This window comes from Schistocerca piceifrons, chromosome 4 (assembly GCF_021461385.2).
Source record: "Schistocerca piceifrons isolate TAMUIC-IGC-003096 chromosome 4, iqSchPice1.1, whole genome shotgun sequence".
In the NCBI taxonomy this organism is placed as follows: Eukaryota; Metazoa; Arthropoda; class Insecta; order Orthoptera; family Acrididae; genus Schistocerca; species Schistocerca piceifrons.
Genome location: NC_060141.1, coordinates 33,650,150 through 33,671,027, shown reverse-complemented (window position 1 = coordinate 33,671,027; position 20,878 = coordinate 33,650,150). Strand labels below are relative to the sequence as shown.

Genomic DNA, 20,878 nt, shown 5'->3' with positions numbered 1-20,878 from the left:
CCAAGCGTTCAGAATAATTAGTCACAGGAAGAACACACATTAATTATGTGTAATACATAAACTGTGTAAACAAACCTGTTTATTAGTTTATCAAAGGCTTTCTCAAGTTCTGAATAACTTCTCGTACACAGGAGATATATAGCTGTCTGCTGCTGCATTCACAAGTGTGCTCCACACAGTGGCCAGAGACAGTGGCCATGTGTGTGTGAGTTATGCTTGTGAGAATGGGTGTGTTTCCTACTTAAGCAGAAGGCTCTTTGGGCCAAAAACTAAAATGTATAGCAGTCTTTTCACTGTGCCTGTCTGCAACTCAGCATTTCCTCTGTATGTTGAGTAGCAGTCTATCTTTTACATAATACTTCAACAAAAATAATCAATTTTTGAAAATATAATGTAACTGGATAGATAAGTTTGAAAATATACTGTAATTGGATAGATAGTTTGAAAATATAATCTAATCGGATAGATAATTTAAAAATATAATGTAATTGGATAGATAAATTGTTACTTGACCCTGCACTTTTGGTTGTTTGATACTTTAAATCAAAGTGAATTACATGACTTTATTTATTAGTAAGTTAATCAGTTAATGGTGTTTGTCAAACTGTACAGAAAAATTAGGGCAACAAAAGCATTTAGTCACAGTCTAAATTGAATAGCTGTTTTGACAAAATCTATGATGGAAAATAGTACTGCTCTAGAACTTCAAGTTTAATTATTGGAGAACATAATTAATTTTGTTGTTGTTGTTGTTGTTGTTTTCGTCTTCAGTCCTGAGACTGGTTTGATGCAGCTCTCAATGCTACTCTATCCTGTACAAGCTCCTTCATCTCCCAGTACCTACTGCAACCTACATCCTTTTGAATCTGCTTAGTGTAATTTTAGGTAATTTAAAATAGTTTACAGGTAAGTGTGAATGCTTAACTTGCAAACTGTGTAGGTCACTTCCCTCAAATGTATGTGTTAGCTCAAGGGTTTTTGTGTAGCAAACTGTTGTGCTAGCTTCAGTTCACTGTAAATTTTAATTAACAGTGCATAATGAAAATTAATTACACAGATGGAATTGGAGCACTTGAAATGAGAACACGGATAAAAAATTCCAGTGAAATTCAGTCCAAACAGGAACCTGAGATTTCCAAGTATGTGTCACATATCAACAGGTAAATCTGTTAGAAATCGGATAAAAATCAACAAAAGAAATTGGTTCATTTTGGGAGTAGAAAAACCTGACAGATGGAAAGACTCCACTTGCTTTGTCACAGTTGGATGCCATCTGCCGATCACCTGCCACCCTACCTAAAACCTCTTTCCTCATTTCCTTAGCCAGCTTCATCCTGACACACAACTTCTTCACTTTCGAAGGCCAGACATACCAACAATTAAAGGGAATAGCCATAGGTATCAGGATGGCCCCCTCGTACGCCAACCTATTTATCCTTCATGAAATACTCCCACTCCACCAAGAGTGTCTTTCCGCCGTCCACCTAACCTTCATAACCTCTTAGTTCATCCCTATGAAATCCCCAAACCACCTTCCCTACCCTCTGGCTCCTACCCTTGTAACCGCCCCCGGTGTAAAACCTGTCCCATGCACCCTCCCACCACCACCACCACCTACTCCAGTCCTGTAACCTGGAAGGTGTACACAATCAAAGGCAGAGCCACGTGTGAAAGCACCCACATGATTTACCAACTGACCTGCCTACACTGTGAAGCTTTCTATGTGGGAATGACCAGCAACAAAGTGTCCATTCGCATGAATGGACACAGGCAGACAGTGCTTGTTGGTAATGAGGATCACCCTGTGGCTAAACATGCCTTGGTGCACGGCCAGCAAATCTTGGCACAGTGTTACACCATCCGGGTTATCTGGATACTTCCCACTAACACCAACCTGTCAGAACTCCGGAGATGGGAACTTGCACTTCAGTATATCCTCTCTTCTCGTTACCCGCCAGGCCTCAACCTCCGCTAATTTCAAGTTGCCGCCGCTCATACCTCACCTGTCATTCAACAACATCTTTGCCTCTGTACTTCCGCCTCGACTGACATCTCTGCCCAAACTCTTTGCCTTTACAAATGTCTGCTTGTGTCTGTGTATGTGCAGATGGATATGTGTGTGTGTGCGCGAGTGTATACCTGTCCTTTTTTCCCCCCTAAGGTAAGTCTTTCCGCTCCCAGGATTGGAATGACTCCTTACCCTCTCCCTTAAAACGCAAATCCTTTCGTCTTTCCCTCTCCTTCCCTCTTTCCTGATGAGGCAACAGTTTGTTGCGAAAGCTTGAATTTTGTGTATGTGTTTGTGTTTGTTTGTGTGTCTATCGACCTGCCAGCACTTTCATTTGGTAAGTCACATCATCTTTGTTTTATATATATATATATATATATATATATATATAAAAGATGATGAGACTTACCAAACAAAAGCGCTGGCAGGTCGATAGACACACAAACATACACACAAAATTCTAGCTTTCGCAACCAACGGTTGCTTCGTCAGGAAAGAGGGAAGGAGAGGGGAAGACGAAAGGATGTGGGTTTTAAGGGAGAGCGTAAGGAGTCATTTCAATCACGGGAGCGGAAAGACTTACCTTATGGGGGAAAAAGGACAGGTATACACTCGCACACACACACACACACACACACACACACACACACACACACACACACACACACACACACACACACACATATATCCATCCGCACATACACAGACACAAGCAGACATTTGTAATATTTTTCCCACGTGGAATGTTTCCATCTATTTTTTATATATATATATATATATATATATATATATATATATATATATATATATATATATATATATTAGGGGGAAACATTCCACGTGGGAAAAATATATCTAAAAACAAAGATGATGTGACTTACTGAACGAAAGCGCTGGCAGGTCGATAGACACACAAACATACACACAAAATTCAAGCTTTCACAACAAACTGTTGCCTCGCCAGGAAAGAGGGAAGGAGAGGGAAAGACGAAAGGATGTGGGTTTTAAGGGAGAGGGTAAGGAGTCATTTCAATCCCGGGAGCGGAAAGACTTACCTTAGGGGGAAAAAAGGACGGGTATACACTCGCGCACACACACACATATCCATCCACACATATACAGACACAAGCAGACATATTTAAAGACGAAGAGTTTGGGCAGAGATGTCAGTCGTGGTGGAAGTGCAGAGGCAAAGACGATGTTGAATGACAGGTGAGGTATGCTTGGCGGCAACTTGAAATTAGCGGAGATTGAGGCTTGGTGAGTAACGGGAAGAGAGGATATATTGAGGAGCAAGTTCCCATCTCCGGAGTTCGGATAGGTTGGTGTTGGTGGGAAGTATCCAGATAACCCGGACGGTGTAACACTGTGCCAAGATGTGCTGGCCGTGCACCAAGGCATGCTTAGCCACAGGGTGATCCTCATTACCAACAAACACTGTCTGCCTGTGTCCATTCATGCGAATGGACACTTTGTTGCTGGTCATTCCCACATAGAATGCATCACAGTGTAGGCAGGTCAGTTGGTAAATCACGTGGGTGCTTTCACATGTGGCTCTGCCTTTGATCGTGTACACCTTCCGGGTTACAGGACTGGAGTAGGTGGTGGTGGGAGGGTGCATGGGACAGGTTTTACACCGGGGGCAGTTACAAGGATAGGAGCCAGAGAGTAGGGAAGGTGGTTTGGGGATTTCATAGGGATGAACTAACAGGTTACAAAGGTTAGGTGGACGGCAGAAAGACACTCTTGGTGGAGTGGGAGTATTTCATGAAGGATGGATCTCATTTCAGGGCAGGATTTGAGGAAGTCGTATCCCTGCTGGAGAGCCACATTCAGAGTCTGGTCCAGTCCTGGAAAGTATCCTGTCACAAGTGGGGCACTTTTGGGGTTCTTCTGTGGGGGATTCTGGGTTTGAGGGGATGAGGAAGTGGCTCTGGTTATTTGCTTCTGTACCAGGTCGGGAGGGTAGTTGCGGGATGCGAAAGCTGTTGTCAGGTTGTTGGTGTAATGGTTCAGGGATTCCGGACTGGAGCAGATTCGTTTGCCACGAAGACCTAGGCTGTAGGGAAGGGACCGTTTGATGTGAAATGGGTGGCAGCTGTCATAATGGAGGTACTGTTGCTTGTTGGTGGGTTTGATGTGGACGGACGTGTGAAGCTGGCCATTGGACAGGTGGAGGTCAACGTCAAGGAAAGTGGCATGAGATTTGGAGTAGGACCAGGTGAATCTGATGGAACCAAAGGAGTTGAGGTTGGAGAGGAAATTCTGGAGTTCTTCTTCACTGAGAGTCCAGATCATGAAGATGTCATCAATAAATCTGTACCAAACTTTGGGTTGGCAGGCCTGGGTAACCAAGAAGGCTTCCTCTAAGCGATTCATGAATAGGTTGGCGTACGAGGGGGCCATCCTGGTACCCATGGCTGTTCTCTTTAATTGTTGGTATGTCTGGCCTTCAAAAGTGAAGAAGTTCTGGGTCAGGATGAAGCTGGCTAAGGTGATGAGGAAAGAGGTTTTAGGTAGGGTGGCAGGTGATCGGTGTGAAAGGAAATGCTCCATCGCAGCGAGGCCCTGGACGTGCGGAATATTTGTGTATAAGGAAGTGGCATCAATGGTTACAAGAATGGTTTCCGGGGGTAACAGATTGGGTAAGGATTCCAGGCATTCGAGAAAGTGGTTCGTGTCTTTGATGAAGGATGGGAGACTGCATGTAATGGGTTGAAGGTGTTGATCTACGTAGGCAGAGATACGTTCTGTGGGGGCTTGGTAACCAGCTACAATGGGGTGGCCGGGATGATTGGGTTTGTGGATTTTAGGAAGTAGGTAGAAGGTAGGGGTGCGGGGTGTCGGTGGGGTCAGGAGGTTGATGGAGTCAGGTGAAAGGTTTTGCAGGGGGCCTAAGGTTCTGAGGATTCCTTGAAGCTCCGCCTGGACATCGGGAATGGGGTTACCTTGGCAAACTTTGTATGCGGTGTTGTCTGAGAGCTGACGCAGTCCCTCAGCCACATACTCCCGACGATCAAGTACCACGGTCATGGAACCCTTGTCCGCCGGAAGAATGACGATGGATCGGTCAGCCTTCAGATCACGGATAGCCTGGGCTTCAGCAGTGGTGATGTTGGGAGTAGGATTAAGGTTTTTTAAGAAGGATTGAGATGCAGTGCTGGAAGTCAGAAATTCCTGGAAGGTTTGGAGAGGGTGATTTTGAGGAAGAGGAAGTGGGTCCCGCTGTGACGGAGGACGGAACTGTTCCAGGCAGGGTTCAATTTGGATAGTGTCTTGGGAAGTTGGATCATTAGGAGTAGGATTAGGATCATTTTTCTTCATGGCAAAGTGATATTTCCAGCAGAGAGTACGAGTGTAGTACAGTAAATCTTTGACGAGGGCTGTTTGGTTGAATCTGGGAGTGGGGTGAAGGTGAGGCCTTTGGATAGGACAGAGGTTTCGGATTGGGAGAGAGGTTTGGAGGAAAGGTTAACTACTGAATTAGGGTGTTGTGGTTTGAGATTGTGTTGACTGGAATTTTGAGGTTTTGGAGGGAGTGGAGCTGGAAGTGGGAGATTGAGTAGATGGGAGAGACTGGGTTTGTGTGCAATGAGAGGAGGTTGAGGTTTGCTGGAAAGGTTGTGAAGGGTGAGTGAGTTGCCTTTCCGGAGGCGGGAAACCAGGAGATTGGATAGTTTTTTGAGGTGGAGGGTGGCATGCTGTTCTAATTTACGGTTGGCCTGTAGGAGGATGCTCTGAACAGCCGGTGTGGATGTGGGAGAGGAAAGATTAAGGACTTTTATTAAGGATAGGAGTTGACGGGTGTGTTCATTGGCTGAGTTGATGTGTAGGTGAAGGATTAGGTGGGTGAGAGCAATGGATTGTTCAGTTTGGAACTGGTGTAGGGACTGATGGAAGGAAGGGTTGCAGCCAGAGATGGGAACTTTAAGTGTGAAGCCTTTGGGAGTAATGCCAAATGTCAGACAAGCCTGAGAAAATAGAATATGGGAGCGTAATCTGGCTAGGGCGAAGGCATTTTTGTGGAGGGAATGTAAATAAAACTTAATGGGGTCGTTGTGGGGGTGTTGTGAGGGTGACATGGTATTAGAAGGTGGAAAGTGTAACAAGAGGCTGAAATGAAAATGAAAATAAAAATATATGGGGAGAGATAAAGGTGAACTGGAAAGTAACTGGAGATCTGGTGTGAAAAAAGGCGAAAAGGTGTTGGTTACAGCTGGGCTATGCTGGACTTGGGTTGGTAGACAACAATGTGCACAAAGGTTAGGTGGTTGTGTTGCCGCCAAAACACGTTAAAGGACAGAGACATTCTGGAAAATTTTGAAAAAACTGCGTGTAATATATTAAAAGGAGTGGTTTTGTGGTGGCAGATTATGAAAATGAGGCTAACAATTGTCTGGTGAAGAAATAATGACGTTAAAACCTGGGGGAAGCGGCTAAAAATTATCAGTGATGTGGGAAAAACGGAAATGGAAATAAAGCGAAAGTTATTAGAACTAGCTGAAATGATTGTTTAAAAGGTGAAAGGAACTGCAAATGCAAAGCTGCATAGTTTGTTTACTAGATATTCCACATGTTTGTTCCAATTGAAATTCATGTGTAGATTTAATTCTAAAATTTTTGAGAATCCACTTCTTCTGGATTTTGATTTTTATGGTTTATTTTAATATCGTGGGATGTTGACTGTTTTGTTCTGAACTGGATCACATGGGTTTTGGGGATGTTCAAGATTAAGACTGAGATGAAACCATGTTTCTAAACAACATTCTATTGATGATGCAGACAGGGATAGTTTCTGGCTCATGCTCCTCAATTAATACAGTTGTGTCACCTGCAAATGAAACTGATGGGGCATTTATATTGATTGATAGATCATTAATGTATAATAAAAACAAAATAAGCCCCAGGATAGAACCTTGAGGGACACCTTGTGCTAATGTCTTGCATTTGGAAGAATAATTTGCTGCATTTGTAGAGAAAAGTACTCTTTGTTTCCTACTGCACAGGTATGAATTAAGCCAGTGTAGAACACCACCCCTAATTCCATACCTGTCAAGTTTATAAATTATAAGTGCATGATTTACTGTGTCGTAGGCTATTGTGAGGTCACAAAAGATCCTGAAACTTAAGTTTTATTGTCTAATAATGTGCTAACCTTGTCAACATACTTTTAATTGCATCTATAGTGCTTTTTCCACGCTGAAAGCCAAATTGATTTTTCAAAATAATCCCATATTGTTCAATAAAATTTTGACTCTGTATGGTAGCTGCTTTTTCAAATACTTTTGACAGGACTTGAAGAACAGATATGGGATGATAATTTTGACCCTTTTTTTGAAACGTGGTTTTACCTTGGCATACTTTAGCATCTCTAGAAAACAACCATGTTCAAAAGATTATTATTTTAGACAGTGGGTGTCCTATTATTTTATGCATAAATTTGGTAACTTTTGTGAGTATCCCACCCCAACCTGCAGAGTTTGGGTTTTTCAGTGTTAATATAATATTTTTTACTTCTGTTGCTGACAGTGTTTTAAATCTTGTGAGGCATTCAGAGGTCTGATCTTGTCTGAAGGGACTACTTTGTTGTTATCATCTGCAACATTGACATCTGACTTAACTACATTAATGAAGAATTCATTGAAGCATTCCAAAATTTGAGCTGGATTTACAATAACCTCATCTTCAAGCTTGATTTTACAAATTTAATGACTAGAGGCTTTACATCTAATTGAGATTTCACAACTGGGTGTAGAACAAAAATCTGGCACCACCACTTCTTATTAACTTCCCTTTAGCAGCAACAGTCTGAGATTTTGCTGCTGTTGTAAAGAATTTATCCTGCTCTGTGTTCGCACAAGCTACAGCAGAGTTGCAACATAGCTGTTCATGAGAGCATGCTTTGTTATTTTGTAATTTTCTTTAACTTCCTTCTGTATCACATTTCTAAGCAACACTCTCTGTGTTGTCTGTTACCTGCCTAAGGCTAGCCCATGGGCTTGCCCTGATCTTGTCTCCAGCCAACATTTCTCTCACAGCTGTTGTGTAGTAATAGAAATACTCCTATTCTGTTTTGGCTCTTATTGTATCCTGAAAAGCTTTACAGTTGCACTACTGTGTGCAGTAATACACTACATCCCTTTGAGTCTTTCAGATTTCATCCAATGTGCTGATTCTGTTGGTCAACTTCACAAGTGTTGAAAATACATTTTTTCAGTTGAAGAGATTGTGTAAAATCCTGCTATCATTGATTTCCTTTGGTAAAAATATATCTGCAGATTCCATGCTGATCTCATTCTAGTCAATAATTTCTCTCATTGTCAGAAATGTGTTGTTCATCATTACACTGGACCCCATTAATAGCATCTTTAGTGTCTTAATTGTTTTTTGACGTTATGATGTGTTGATAATTTTTGCTGATCGTCACTGTACATTGTTACCAAAATGTAAATTTTAATGCCAGATCTAAAAGGTCTAAGAAATTGTTTATTCGGTTTGTGCACCTTTTTGAACATTACAAAACACTTCACTTTCTCAATACTTTCATACTTGTGAATAAATAGCATTAGATATTCAGTGCACCACATACAGCGACTACAGCAACTGTCTTATTATAAGTTTATCATCATGATTGCTTCATGAAAAGTCATAAGTGGGTATGAATTTTTTATTTTAATATAATTTAGAACAAATGTATACATCTGATTAGTTGATATCAATCATGCAATTTCAAATAAGAGTAAATTGATGAAACAGGACAAATTGTACTTCATTTAGGTGTAGTGAAGTCATATGTGATCTTAATATTGAGTGGCATGCTGTAATGTCTTTTTTTGCCCCTTTCAAGAATTTCTCATGAGAAAATGAAAATTAATGTTACTACAAAATAGTTTTGCTTCAGCTTTTAAGCAGACTACTTTGCAAGAAATTCTGCTGTAAACAGTATGGTCTGAAGCTCTACAAAATATTTTTCTTCACACTTATTACTTTATGGTTAAACTATAGTACATCACTGTATAATGACTCGTTTGTTTTCATACTTGGCAGATGATGGAAGTCAGGGGCATACACCCAGACACAGCACTCCGACACACCAGGCACCTGTGATGACTGTGAATGTTGAAGGTAGCAGTGCTGAGCCAAAGCCAGAGCCTCAGGCCCCACTTATACAACTTGAAGATGAACCAGGAAGATATCTGTCAGAGAAAGTGGTCTCTGTAAATCCCAGCTTTGCTATAGATAACAGGCCCCCACCTCCACCAATATTCTTCCGGTAAGCTGTTTTATTATTTTCTTGTTAAATGGCTCTGTCGATTTACAGCTGCACTAAATAGTTATTGAGAGAACAGACCATCACTCACGTTGAAAAGCTGTCCTATCAGTCACTATTTTCATTCCATTCAAATCTTCTTTCACTGTTAATTTTGTTAATTTTTGTTGGGAACAAAAATTTTACTTAATTGACCTCAGTTAAAAATTCTGTTTGGTCCATTACTAGCACATTTTCTGTTCATTTTTGGGAGGGTTAGGGAAAGGGGATAGCAGGTAGTTCTTGCCATGACAAAATTCAGATAAGCCACACGTGCCTCCTCTGTTTTCCCAAACATCAAGCACGCACGAAAGTTCAGTCTTCTGGCTGAGTATGGGTTTGGCAGACCCATTGTTCCTGAACTGGGGTTTGGGGCTGGGAACTAGAGAGTACCAATAGTTCCCTGCAACTGTAAGCTCTCTGAAAGCTTCAGCAACCACCACACACTGCTGTGGTGAAGCATTGTGTGACACGGGGATCAGGGTCTTGGACTGAGCAAGGTGGTGCAGTGGTTACCACTTTGGGCTCATATTTAAGAGGAGGATGGTTCAAATCTGCATTTGGCCATCCAGATGTAGGTTTTGCTTGACTTCTCTAAATAACTATAAATGAATGGTTCCTTTATGCAGTTACATGGTATGGTGAGTTGCCTCAGGTCTTTGCCATGTTTTGGTATTCATCACTTTTCCCACAATTGTCTCTATTTTCTTAATTTTAATACTTCTGCTGATGGAGCATGCTCTATGACAGTTCTGTTTTTTATTTGTTTAGTAGTTGTGGAAGAAGCAATCCTTTGCTGTAATAAGAATGTACTACTCCCTGTAGCTGACTGCCACAGTGGTAAATAACATCTCTATGCTGCAAGTAAAAATCAGACATGAAAGTTTAACTCAACCTAGCTGTTGATTCATATCTCATGTTGTGATACGTCAGTGTGCTTTCTATGACATCATTAAATTTCTATGCACTTAAACATATTTTTCATTATAGGAGTTTTACATTCACACCAGAAGTCCCCATTCGTCTTGATTACCATGGGAAACATGTTGACATGACACATGGCCCTCTTGCGGGACTTCTGATGGGATTAGGCCAGCTTAATTCTTCAGAACTGCGATTGAAAAGGATATCTTACAGACATGGGTAAGCACAACTTCTCGTGAGGAATATTTAATTTAAATTTATTTATCAGCATACCCTTTATCATAAAACTATGCTCTCTCTTTTCCTTGTTTGACATGTGATGTGAAGACTGCTTGGATTTGACAAGCTGCTGGCATTTGTTTTATCAGAATGGTTGCAAGACATAAAGAAGAACCAGCTTCCAAGTTTGTTAGGTGGTGTTGGACCAATGCATGCTCTTGTTCAGCTATGTGAGTAATTAAATAAGTTTTACTTAACATTTTCATTAGTTTTTTTTATTCGGCATAAGTTGAAGCAATTAGAAGTTCTAGAACATTTGAAATCCTAGCCAAAGTTCATTCTTCAGTTCTCTTTTATTTATTTATTTATTTATTTATTCTCATATACCAAGAATGGAGAAACCTTGCTAAATTAAGCTGAGATATGTAGGAAGTGGGCAGAGCATCTAGATGAGTCTGTTGTAATATCTGGAGTGTAGAGGCAGTGGTGTACACATGATACACACAGTGACACAGGCTCTGAAACCTCCATTGTTATCTTCCACAACATGCCTAGCAAATTGATATTGGGTTCAATAATACAGTTTGCACAAGGTTGTAATTCTGACTGGCTGCTTGGAGATTATGAAATGGTCACCAAAACTTACAGCTGTATTAGTAGATCACATTCATGCTATAAAGGGCCTTTCTTTGACAAAGTGTGATGTGGGTGGAATTGTCATATTTGGTATTGGCAGAATTCATGGGACAGGTTGGAATTAGAGCCAGTCTTAAAAGTAAGAGTCATAGAGTAGATAATGTGATTAGGGGTTGCAGGATGTAAAAAGTATATTACAGAAGTCTTATGTAGAAGATCATATGTGGGGGGGGGGGTAATTGTTCTGATGTTGGCAACAAATAGTTTCAATATTTGAATTTTGATATTCTAGCTGTTTACTTTTTACAGCGCAACAAAAAGGAAGTTGTAGGAAGTTATTAACAACAACTTTGATTTTAGTGCTCATGAAATTATTTTTATGTCTGTGACTAGTGTGATTCCACATATTCCTGTAAATGGTACTGATGAATTTTAATGTGTTTTACATGAATGTAATTCTATAATTGTTTTCATAAATGAATCATCAGCTACATGTAACTATTATTTGCCATTGACTTTTCTATCAATTTATTTTTATTTCTCTTGAGTTTAAAAGTAACATGTATAATTATAAGTGTGTGTGTGTGTGTGTGTGTGTGTGTGTGTGTGTGTGTGTGTGTGTGTGTGTGTGTGTGTGTGTGTGCGCGCGCGCGCAAGTGCGTGCATGCACATGTTAGAAAGTTGAATGCTCTCATCAATATATTATAATTACTTAGTTGCATTCATCTCTCAGCTGATTAACATTGTCAGCTAATAGACCACAATAACCTTACAAGAGTGGGAGATCTAAAGACTGATATCCATTAATTTCATTTTCTCAATAGACGCCAACCTACTGTTGCATACATTACTCTTTGAAATGCACATCAACAACCTTACCTTCTATACATCAGTAGCTATGAAGTTACTCTTTCTTGACTTCTTGATAGGTCAGTTTGAATTCCAGGACAATAACCAGTCTTACTAATCACTGTTTCTCCTCCTGCCTTTGGTCATTCCAGTAATATTAGATAAATGCTTGGACTCAGTGGCAAAATTTTTAGACTAGGTGAAATTCAATATACTTGAAGCAAGAACGTGCAAAAACTGTTATTGTCCTTAAAACAAGATATGAAAGAATTACTTTATTGCACTATTACAACATATTCTGATGTTTCACATAACTGTTCACACACAGAAACTCATCATATCTGACACATTGCACAAAAGGACAAATCAAAACTTTTTCTGGAGCTGGGTGTGTCCTTGAAGAGGCAAGGAAAATGAAAAAAGTTATTGAGCAAGTTTAAGAACACAATAATATTGAACGCAGTGAGGTTTAAGATATGGTGCAGAGTAGGCATTAAAATCCATGGAGAAGAAATAAAAACTTTGAAGTACGCCGATGACATTGTAATTCTGTCAGAGACAGCAAAGGACTTGCAAGAGCAGTTGAACGGAATGGACAGTGTCTTGAAAGGAGGATATAAGATGAACATCAACAACAGCAAAATGATGATGGTTGAAGTAGAGAGGATATAAAATGTAGATTGGCAATGGCAAGGAAAGCGTTTCTGAAGAAGAGAAATTTGTTAACATCGAGTATAGATTTAAATGCCAGGAAGTCGTTTCTGAAAGTGTTTGTATGGAGTGTAGCCATGTATTGAAGTGAAACATGGACGATAAATAGTTTAGACAAGAAGAGAATAGAAGCTTTTGAAATGTGGTGCTACAGAAGAATGCTGAAGATTAGATGGGTAGATCACATTACTAATGAGGAGGTATTGAATAGAATTGGGGAGAAGAGAAATTTGTGGCACAACTTGACTAGAAGAAGGGACCATTTGGTAGGACATATTCTGAGGCATCAAGGGATCACAAATTTAGCATTGGAGGGCAGCGTGGAGGGTAAAAATTGTAGAGGGAGACCAAGAGATGAGTACACTAAGCAGATTCAGAAGGATGTAGGCTGCAGTAGGTACTGGGAGATGAAGAAGCTTGCACAGGATAGAGTGGCATGGAGAGCTGCATAAAACCAGTCTCAGGACTGAAGACCACAACAACAACAACAACAAATGTCTAATTGTTGTTGTTTATAGGATCCCTCTCTCTGACTTCGTAGCATTTCTGCTCAGCTATAGAGGGTTCTTGGTTCACTTTACAGGAAGAACCAAAAATTAGTTATATGTGGTGACCTCAATATTAATTTTGTATGTGATTGTGCAAGAAAAAGATGTTGGAAGACCTCCTAAATTCATATGATCTAATGCAGATTGTATTTTTTCCAACCAAGGTACAGGGGAACAGTAGCATATCCACAGACAATATTTTTATTGATTCTTCATTACTGGATGGGAATTCTTTTAGTAAAAGGGAGAATGGCATTTCAGACCATGATGCATAAATTTTAACACTAAAAGGTTTTTGTACTCAGTCAGACATTGCATATAATAACAAACTATGTAGAAAAGCTAATCCAACTGCAGTAGAGAGTATTTTAAACCTCGTTAAGGCACAAGAGTGGCAGGATGTTTATAGTGGCGATAACAGAGATGACAAATATTATGATTTCTGAACACATTTTGTCATGCTCTTTGAAAGTTGCTTTCCTTTAGAACTTTCTAAGCAGGGTACTAGCAGTAAAAGGCAGCCTGGGTACCTGCCTGGTGGGATGAGGGTATCATGTAGAACAAAGTGGGAATTATATCAAAATGTTAGAAGTTGTCTCAATCGAGCTACAGTAGTCCATTACAAACAGTATTGTAAGGTGCTTAAAAGTTTTATTAGGAAGACAAAGAATATGTGGCATGCAAATAGAATAGCTAATTCACATGGTAAAATTAAAACCATATGGTCAGTTGTGAAGGAAGTGTCTGGTCAGCGGCACACGGCTGACAATATAAGATCAGTTTGTAGTGAAAATATTTCTGTTAGTGATAAGTCAGATATGTGTACAGTATTTAACAATCACTTTCTGAGAATTTCTGGTGAATTAAATAAAAATATAGATTCTACAGGAAAATCGTATAACTGTCTTGGAAAATGCCTTTTTGAGACTGATGTCTTAAATACACCTCTGTGATACTGACAACAGGGAGATTTACCTAGCAGAACATTAAAATACTGTGTCGCACTTGTTAGTCCTGTACTTAGCCATATTTGTAATTTTTCCTTTAAGAATGGTCAGTTTCCTGAGTAATTAAAGTACTCAGTAAAAAAGGAAGAAAGGGATAATTTAGACAATTTTAGACATATTTCTGTGCCAACAGTGTTTGCTAAAGTTATTGAAAAAGCTGTGTATGTAAGGATAATTGATCATTTTATTTCACATAATTTGCTATGAAATGCACAGTTTGGTTTCAGAAGTGGTTTAACAACTGAAAATACTATATGCTCTTTTCTCTGTGAGGTACTGGATTGATTAAACAAAAGATTTGAACACTACGCATCTTTTTTGATTTAACTAAGGCATTTGATAGTGTTGATCACAAAATATTGTCCCAGAAGTTGGGCAGTTATGGAATACGAGGAGTATCTCACAATTGGTTCACCTCTTACTTTAACAACATACAACAAAAGGTCATTATCCACAGTGCAGAGTATGGCTATGATGTGGGGTACAAGTGGGGCACGGTTAAATGGGGAGAGCCTCAGGGATCTGTGCTGGGGCCACTTCTCTGCCTTATTTATATAAATGATATGCCGCTTAGTATTACAGGTCACTTTTTCAAATAGTGCAGTTCATGACAAAAGTTCATGGCTAGTAAAAAATAAACTAATGCTAAATCACTGTAAGACTAAGGTTTTTTTTATTATCTAACACACAATTCAACAAAACATGATGTTTTAATTTCACAGAATGGGTATATGATTAGTAAAATGGAACAGTTTAAATTTCTATGTGTTCGGACAGATAGTAAACTGTTGTGGAAAGCACACATTCAGGATCTTGTTCAAAGACTTATTGCTGCCATTTTTACTATTCAAACAGTATCTGAAGTAAGTGAGTTCGACACTGAAAGTAGTCCGCTTTGCCTATTTTCATTCGCTAATCCCCCCCTTCAGGTCTGGGGGTAGAATAGATCCGAGGTATTCCTGCGTGTTGTATGAGGCGACTAAAAGGAGTTTCACACGTTTCGGCCTTTATGTGATGGTCCCCCGTAGGGTTTGACCTCCATTCTTCAAAATTTTCCCGAAGAATGAGCCAGTTGGGGAAGGGAATACAAGGTGCATTGTGTCCATCATGCATTGAGATCTTTAGCCCACTTTCTCGTCGTCGCATTGCAGTCCTGCCCATTCTCCATATCTTGGGTGAGGACACCTTCCTGGGTGCGTTTTCCACCATGCACTGTGCAGTGTCAATTTCAGCGTCGACGATGACACTGGACTTCTTTGCACCTGATATCTGGCTCAGTAGCCAGTCTGTTGTGGTGGGGCCGCCATGTATCCTGTTGGTTGTAACCCCCTGTCCACACAGGTATCACTCTGCTGATGCTTGCACCGTATGCCACTCCCCGCGTATGCCAAGGGGTAGATGCCCATCCCCCTGGGGCATCGGGACTCCCGGCAATGGCCATCCTGCCAGGTGGCCTTCGATGTGGCTGGGTAGTGCCGTGGGGGGGGGGGGGGGGGCTGGTCGGAGTGGGTAGCTTCAGGGCAGATGACACACAATGAAGCATAGTCCATCATCTCTTGCCGGTGGTGAAACACCAGCAGTCTCTAAGTGATCACGAGCTCAATTCAGTGCACAGAAGTACTACCCCAAATCATACCCCTCCCTGGCCACATCATGGGAGGCTAAGGATGGCAGCAGATCTTATTCACCCCGGTACTTTGTATGTTAGAGAGATGACTGGGAATCTTTCATGATAATGAAGCCTCAGTTTTTTGTTGAGCATTTAGAGGACAAGTTCAAGAAGGTGGAGGGCTTGTCCAGAATGAGATCTGGGTCAGTCTTGATCAAAACAGCATCCTCTGCCCAGTCACAGGAGTTACTTGCTTGTGACAAACTGGGGGATGTTTTTGTAACCATCACGCCCCATAAGAGCTTAAACATGGTCCAGGGTATCATACACTCCTGGAAATGGAAAAAAGAACACATTGACACCGGTGTGTCAGATCCATCATACTTGCTCCAGACACTGCGAGAGGGCTGTACAAGCAATGATCACACGCACGGCACAGCGGACACACCAGGAACCGCGGTGTTGGCCGTCAAATGGCGCTAGCTGCGCAGCATTTGTGCACCGCCGCCGTCAGTGTCAGCCAGTTTGCCGTGGCATACGGAGCTCCATCGCAGTCTTTAACACTGGTAGCATGCCGCGACAGCGTGGATGTGAACCGTATGTGCAGTTGACGGACTTAGAGCGAGGGCGTATAGTGGGCATGCGGGAGGCCGGGTGGACGTACCGCCGAATTGCTCAACACGTGGGGCGTGAGGTCTCCACAGTACATCGATGTTGTCGCCAGTGGTCGGCGGGAGGTGCACGTGCCCGTCAACCTGGGACCGGACCGCAGCGACGCACGGATGCACGCCAAGACCGTAGGATCCTACGCAGTGCCGTAGGGGACCGCACCGCCACTTCCCAGCAAATTAGGGACACTGTTGCTCCTGGGGTATCGGCGAGGACCATTCGCAACCGTCTCCATGAAGCTGGGCTACGGTCCCGCACACCGTTAGGCCGTCTTCCGCTCACGCCCCAACATCGTGCAGCCCGCCTCCAGTGGTGTCGCAACAGGCGTGAATGGAGGGACGAATGGAGACGTGTCGTCTTCAGCGATGAGAGTCGCTTCTGCCTTGGTGCCAATGATGGTCATATGCGTGTTTGGTGCCGTGCAGGTTAGCGCCACAATCAGGACTGCATACGACCGAGGCACACAGGGCCAACACCCGGCATCATGGTGTGGGGAGCGATCTCCTACACTGGCCGTACACCACTGGTGATCGTCGAGAGGACACTGAATAGTGCACGGTACATCCAAACCGTCATCGAACCCATCGTTCTACCATTCCTAGACCGGCAAGGGAACTTGCTGTTCCAACAGGACAATGCACGTCCGCATGTATTCCGTGCCACCCAACGCGCTCTAGAAGGTGTAAGTCAACTACCCTGGCCAGCAAGATCTCCGGATCTGTCCCCCATTGAGCATGTTTGGGACTGGATGAAGCGTCGTCTCACGCGGTCTGCACATCCAGCACGAACGCTGGTCCAACTGAGGCGCCAGGTGGAAATGGCATGGCAAGGTGTTCCTCAGGACTACATCCAGCATCTCTACGATCGTCTCCATGGGAGAATAGCAGCCTGCATTGCTGCGAAAGGTGGATATACACTGTACTAGTGCCGACATTGTGCATGCTCTGTTGCCTGTGTCTATGTGCGTGTGGTTCTGTCAGTGTGATCATGTGATGTATCTGACCCCAGGAATGTGTCAATAAAGTTTCCCCTTCCTGGGACAATGAATTCACGGTGTTCTTATTTCAATTTCCAGGAGTGTATTTCACAGAGACTTTATTTGCAGTCTGACGATGAGCTGCATGCCAGTTTAGAGCGGCAAGGTGTACATTTCGTCCGGCATGTCCATCGGGGTCCGAAGGATAATCAGGTTGCCGCTGGTGCCTTCATCGTGGCCTTTGAGGTTGATACATTGCCCGAGAAGGTCAAGGTGATGGTCTACCATTGTGATGTAAAGCCCTATATCCCTCCCCTGATGCGGTACTTTAAGTGCTGGAAGTTCGGCCATATGTCTTCCCACTGTACTTCCAGTGTCACATGCCGAGATTGTGGACGCCCGTCACATCCCAATACTCGATGTGACCCGCCTCCCATCTGTGTCAACTGCGGAGAGCACCATTCGCCTTGCTCGCCTGACTGCAGGATTCTACAGAAAGAAAGGAAAATCATAGAGTACAAGACCCTGGACAGACTGACAGTGTGGCTCATGGTAGTTACTCGGCCATTCATTTATCAATTTTCAGCCCAGGACTTCTCCCATCTGTCCACTGGAGAGCACATGATGACCTGAGTGGTAGTGACCGCTTCCCAATCTTCTTGTCACTGCCCCAGTGTCAGGCACATGGATGCCTGCCCAGATGGGCTTTGAACAAGCGGACTGGGGAATTTTCACCTCTGCTGTCACTGCTGAATCTCCCCCACATGGTAACATTGATATGATGGTTGAGCAGGTGACTAGCGCAATTTTTTCTGTGGCAGAAAACGTGATCCCTCACTCTTTAGGGCGCCCGAGGTTTAAGGCAGTCCGTTGGTGGTCACCAGAAGTCGCTGAAGTAATTAATGAGCGTCGGCGACCTCTACAGTGGCATAAGCGGCGGCACCCTTCCCTGGAGCACCTCATAGCCTTTAAATGGCTATGTGCCCGTGCTCGCTACCGTATCAAACAATGGAAGAAGGAGTGCTGGGACAGATACATCTCCACCATTGGGTGCCACACGTCACCTTCCCATGTCTGGACAAAGATCAAACATCTTTTTGGGTACCAGGCCCCACCAGCTGTCCCCGGTGTTACCATAAATGGCGAGTTATGTACCGACGCAAACGCGATTGCCAAGCACTTAGCTGAGCACTTTGCTCGAGCCTCTGCATCGGAGAATTACCCCCCACCCTTTTGCACACTCAAACGGCAGTTGGAAGGGAACGTCCTCTCATTCACTACACACTGCAGTGAGCCCTATAACGCTCCATTTACAGAGTGAGAGCTCCTCAGTGCACATCGCTCCTGGGCTTGATCGCATCCACAGCCAGATGATTAAATATCTCTCATCTGACTACAAGCGACATCTTCTCTTCATCTTCTACTGGATCTGGTGCGATGGCGTCTTTCCATCGCAATGGCGGGAGAGCACCATCATTCGGGCGCTCAAACCTGGTAAAAACCCACTTGGTGTGGATAGCTATCGGCCCATCAGCCTCACCAACATTCTTTGTAAGCTGCTGGAACGTATGGTATGCCGGCGGTTTGGTTGGGTCAGGTCCTGGAGTCACGTGGCTTGCTGGCTCCACACAAGGGCGGCTTCCTACAGGGTTGCTCTACCACTGATAATCTTGTGTCCATTGAGTCTGCCACCTGAACAGTCTTTTCCAGACAGCAACACCTGATTGCTGTCTTTTTGACTTATGTAAAGCATAGGACATGACTTGGCAACACCATATCCTTGCCTGATTTTTATCCAAAACTTCCTGTCACTCCATACTTTCTGTGTCCAAGTTGATGACTCCCATAGTTCCATCCATACCCAGGAGAATGGAGTCCAACAGGGCTCTGTGTTGAGTGTCTCTCTATTTTTAGTGGCCATTGATGGTCTAGCAGCAGCTGTCGGGCCCTCTGTCTCACCTTCTCTGTATGCAGATGACTTCTGCATTTCGTACTGCTGCTCCAGTACTATTGTTGCTGAGTGGCGCCTCCAAGGTGCCATCCACTAGGTGCAGTCATGGGCTCTAGCCCACGGCTTCCAGTTTTCAGCCGCAAAGGTGTGTGTCATGCACTTCTGTCAGTGTCGTACCATTCATCTGGAACCCAAACTTTATCTTAATGACAATCCACTCACTGTAGTGGAGACATTTCAGTTCCTAGGACTGGACTTCGACGCTCGATTGACTTGGCTCCCTCATCTTCATCAGCTTAAGCAGAAGTGCTGACAGCACCTGAATGCCCTCCGTTGCCTGAGCAACACCAATTGGGCTGCAGATCGCTGTATGCTGCTGCAGCTCTACAGAGCCCTTGTCCAATCTCGAATTGACTGTGGGAGTCTGGTTTATGGTTCGGCAGCAGCTTCAGCATTGCATTTAGTCGACCCTGTGCACCACTGTGGGATTCGATTAGTGATAGGAGATTTTAGGACGAGTCCGGTGACCAGCGTACTGGTGGAGGCTGGTGTCCCTCCACTGCAGATCAGACGTGCGCAACTGCTCGCCAGTTACACATCACACTTTCATAGTTCCCCTGAGCATCCGAATTACCGTCTCCTTTTCCCACCCGCGGCAGTCGATCTCCCGCATCGGCGGCCCAGATCAGGGCTAACGATTGCGGTTCGCGTGCGACCCCTTCTCTGGAGTCCTTCCCTTTACCACCTCTACTTGCGGTCCATTCACGTATGCCTCCAAGGTATACACCTCAGCCGCAGCTTCATATGGACCTTTTGCTTGGCCCTAAGGACTCCTATTAACCCCACCGCTCTCCGGTGTCACTTCCTCTCGATTCTTGACATGTTCTGGGGCTCTGAAGTGGTTTACACCGATGGCTCAATGGCTGATGGTCATGTACGCTTCGCATATGTTCATGGAGGACATATTGAGCAGCACTCATTACCAGTTGGCTGCAGTGTTTTCACTGCAGAGCTGGCGGCCATATCTCATGCTCTTGAGTAGATCCGCTCATGCCTTGGTGAGTCATTTCTCCTGTGTACTGACTCATTGAGCAGCGTACAGGCTATCGACCAGTGCTACCCTCGGCACCCTCTGGCAGTGTCCATTCAAGAGTCCATCAATGCCCTGGAACAGACCTGCCATTCCGTGGTGTTTGTGTGGACCCCAGGACAGGTCGGAATCCCCGGCAATGAACTTGCCGACAACTGGCCAAACAGGCGATGGGGAAACCGCCTCTGGAGATAGGCATCTCCGAAGCTGACCTGTTTTCTACCTTACATCACTGGGTTTTCTGGCTTTGGGAGACGGAATGGCATAACAAACTGCGTGACATTAAGGAGACTATGAATGTGTGGAAGTCTTCCATGCAAGCCTCTCGCAGGGAATCAGTTGTCCTCTGCTGGCTCTGCATTGGACATACGT

The 20,878-nt window shown here is 43.4% G+C and overlaps 1 protein-coding gene across 1 annotated transcript in view; it reads left to right on the top strand.

Annotated features, from left to right (window-relative positions):
- LOC124794644 (autophagy-related protein 2 homolog A) overlaps positions 1-20,878 on the top strand; it is a 496,478-nt gene that overhangs the window by 386,681 nt on the left and 88,919 nt on the right. The window contains exons 31-33 of the mRNA XM_047258162.1: positions 9,056-9,281; positions 10,308-10,460; positions 10,569-10,690. Of these exons, the coding sequence (XP_047114118.1) occupies positions 9,056-9,281; positions 10,308-10,460; positions 10,569-10,690 (501 nt within the window). The remainder of the gene's footprint in view (positions 1-9,055; positions 9,282-10,307; positions 10,461-10,568; positions 10,691-20,878) is intronic.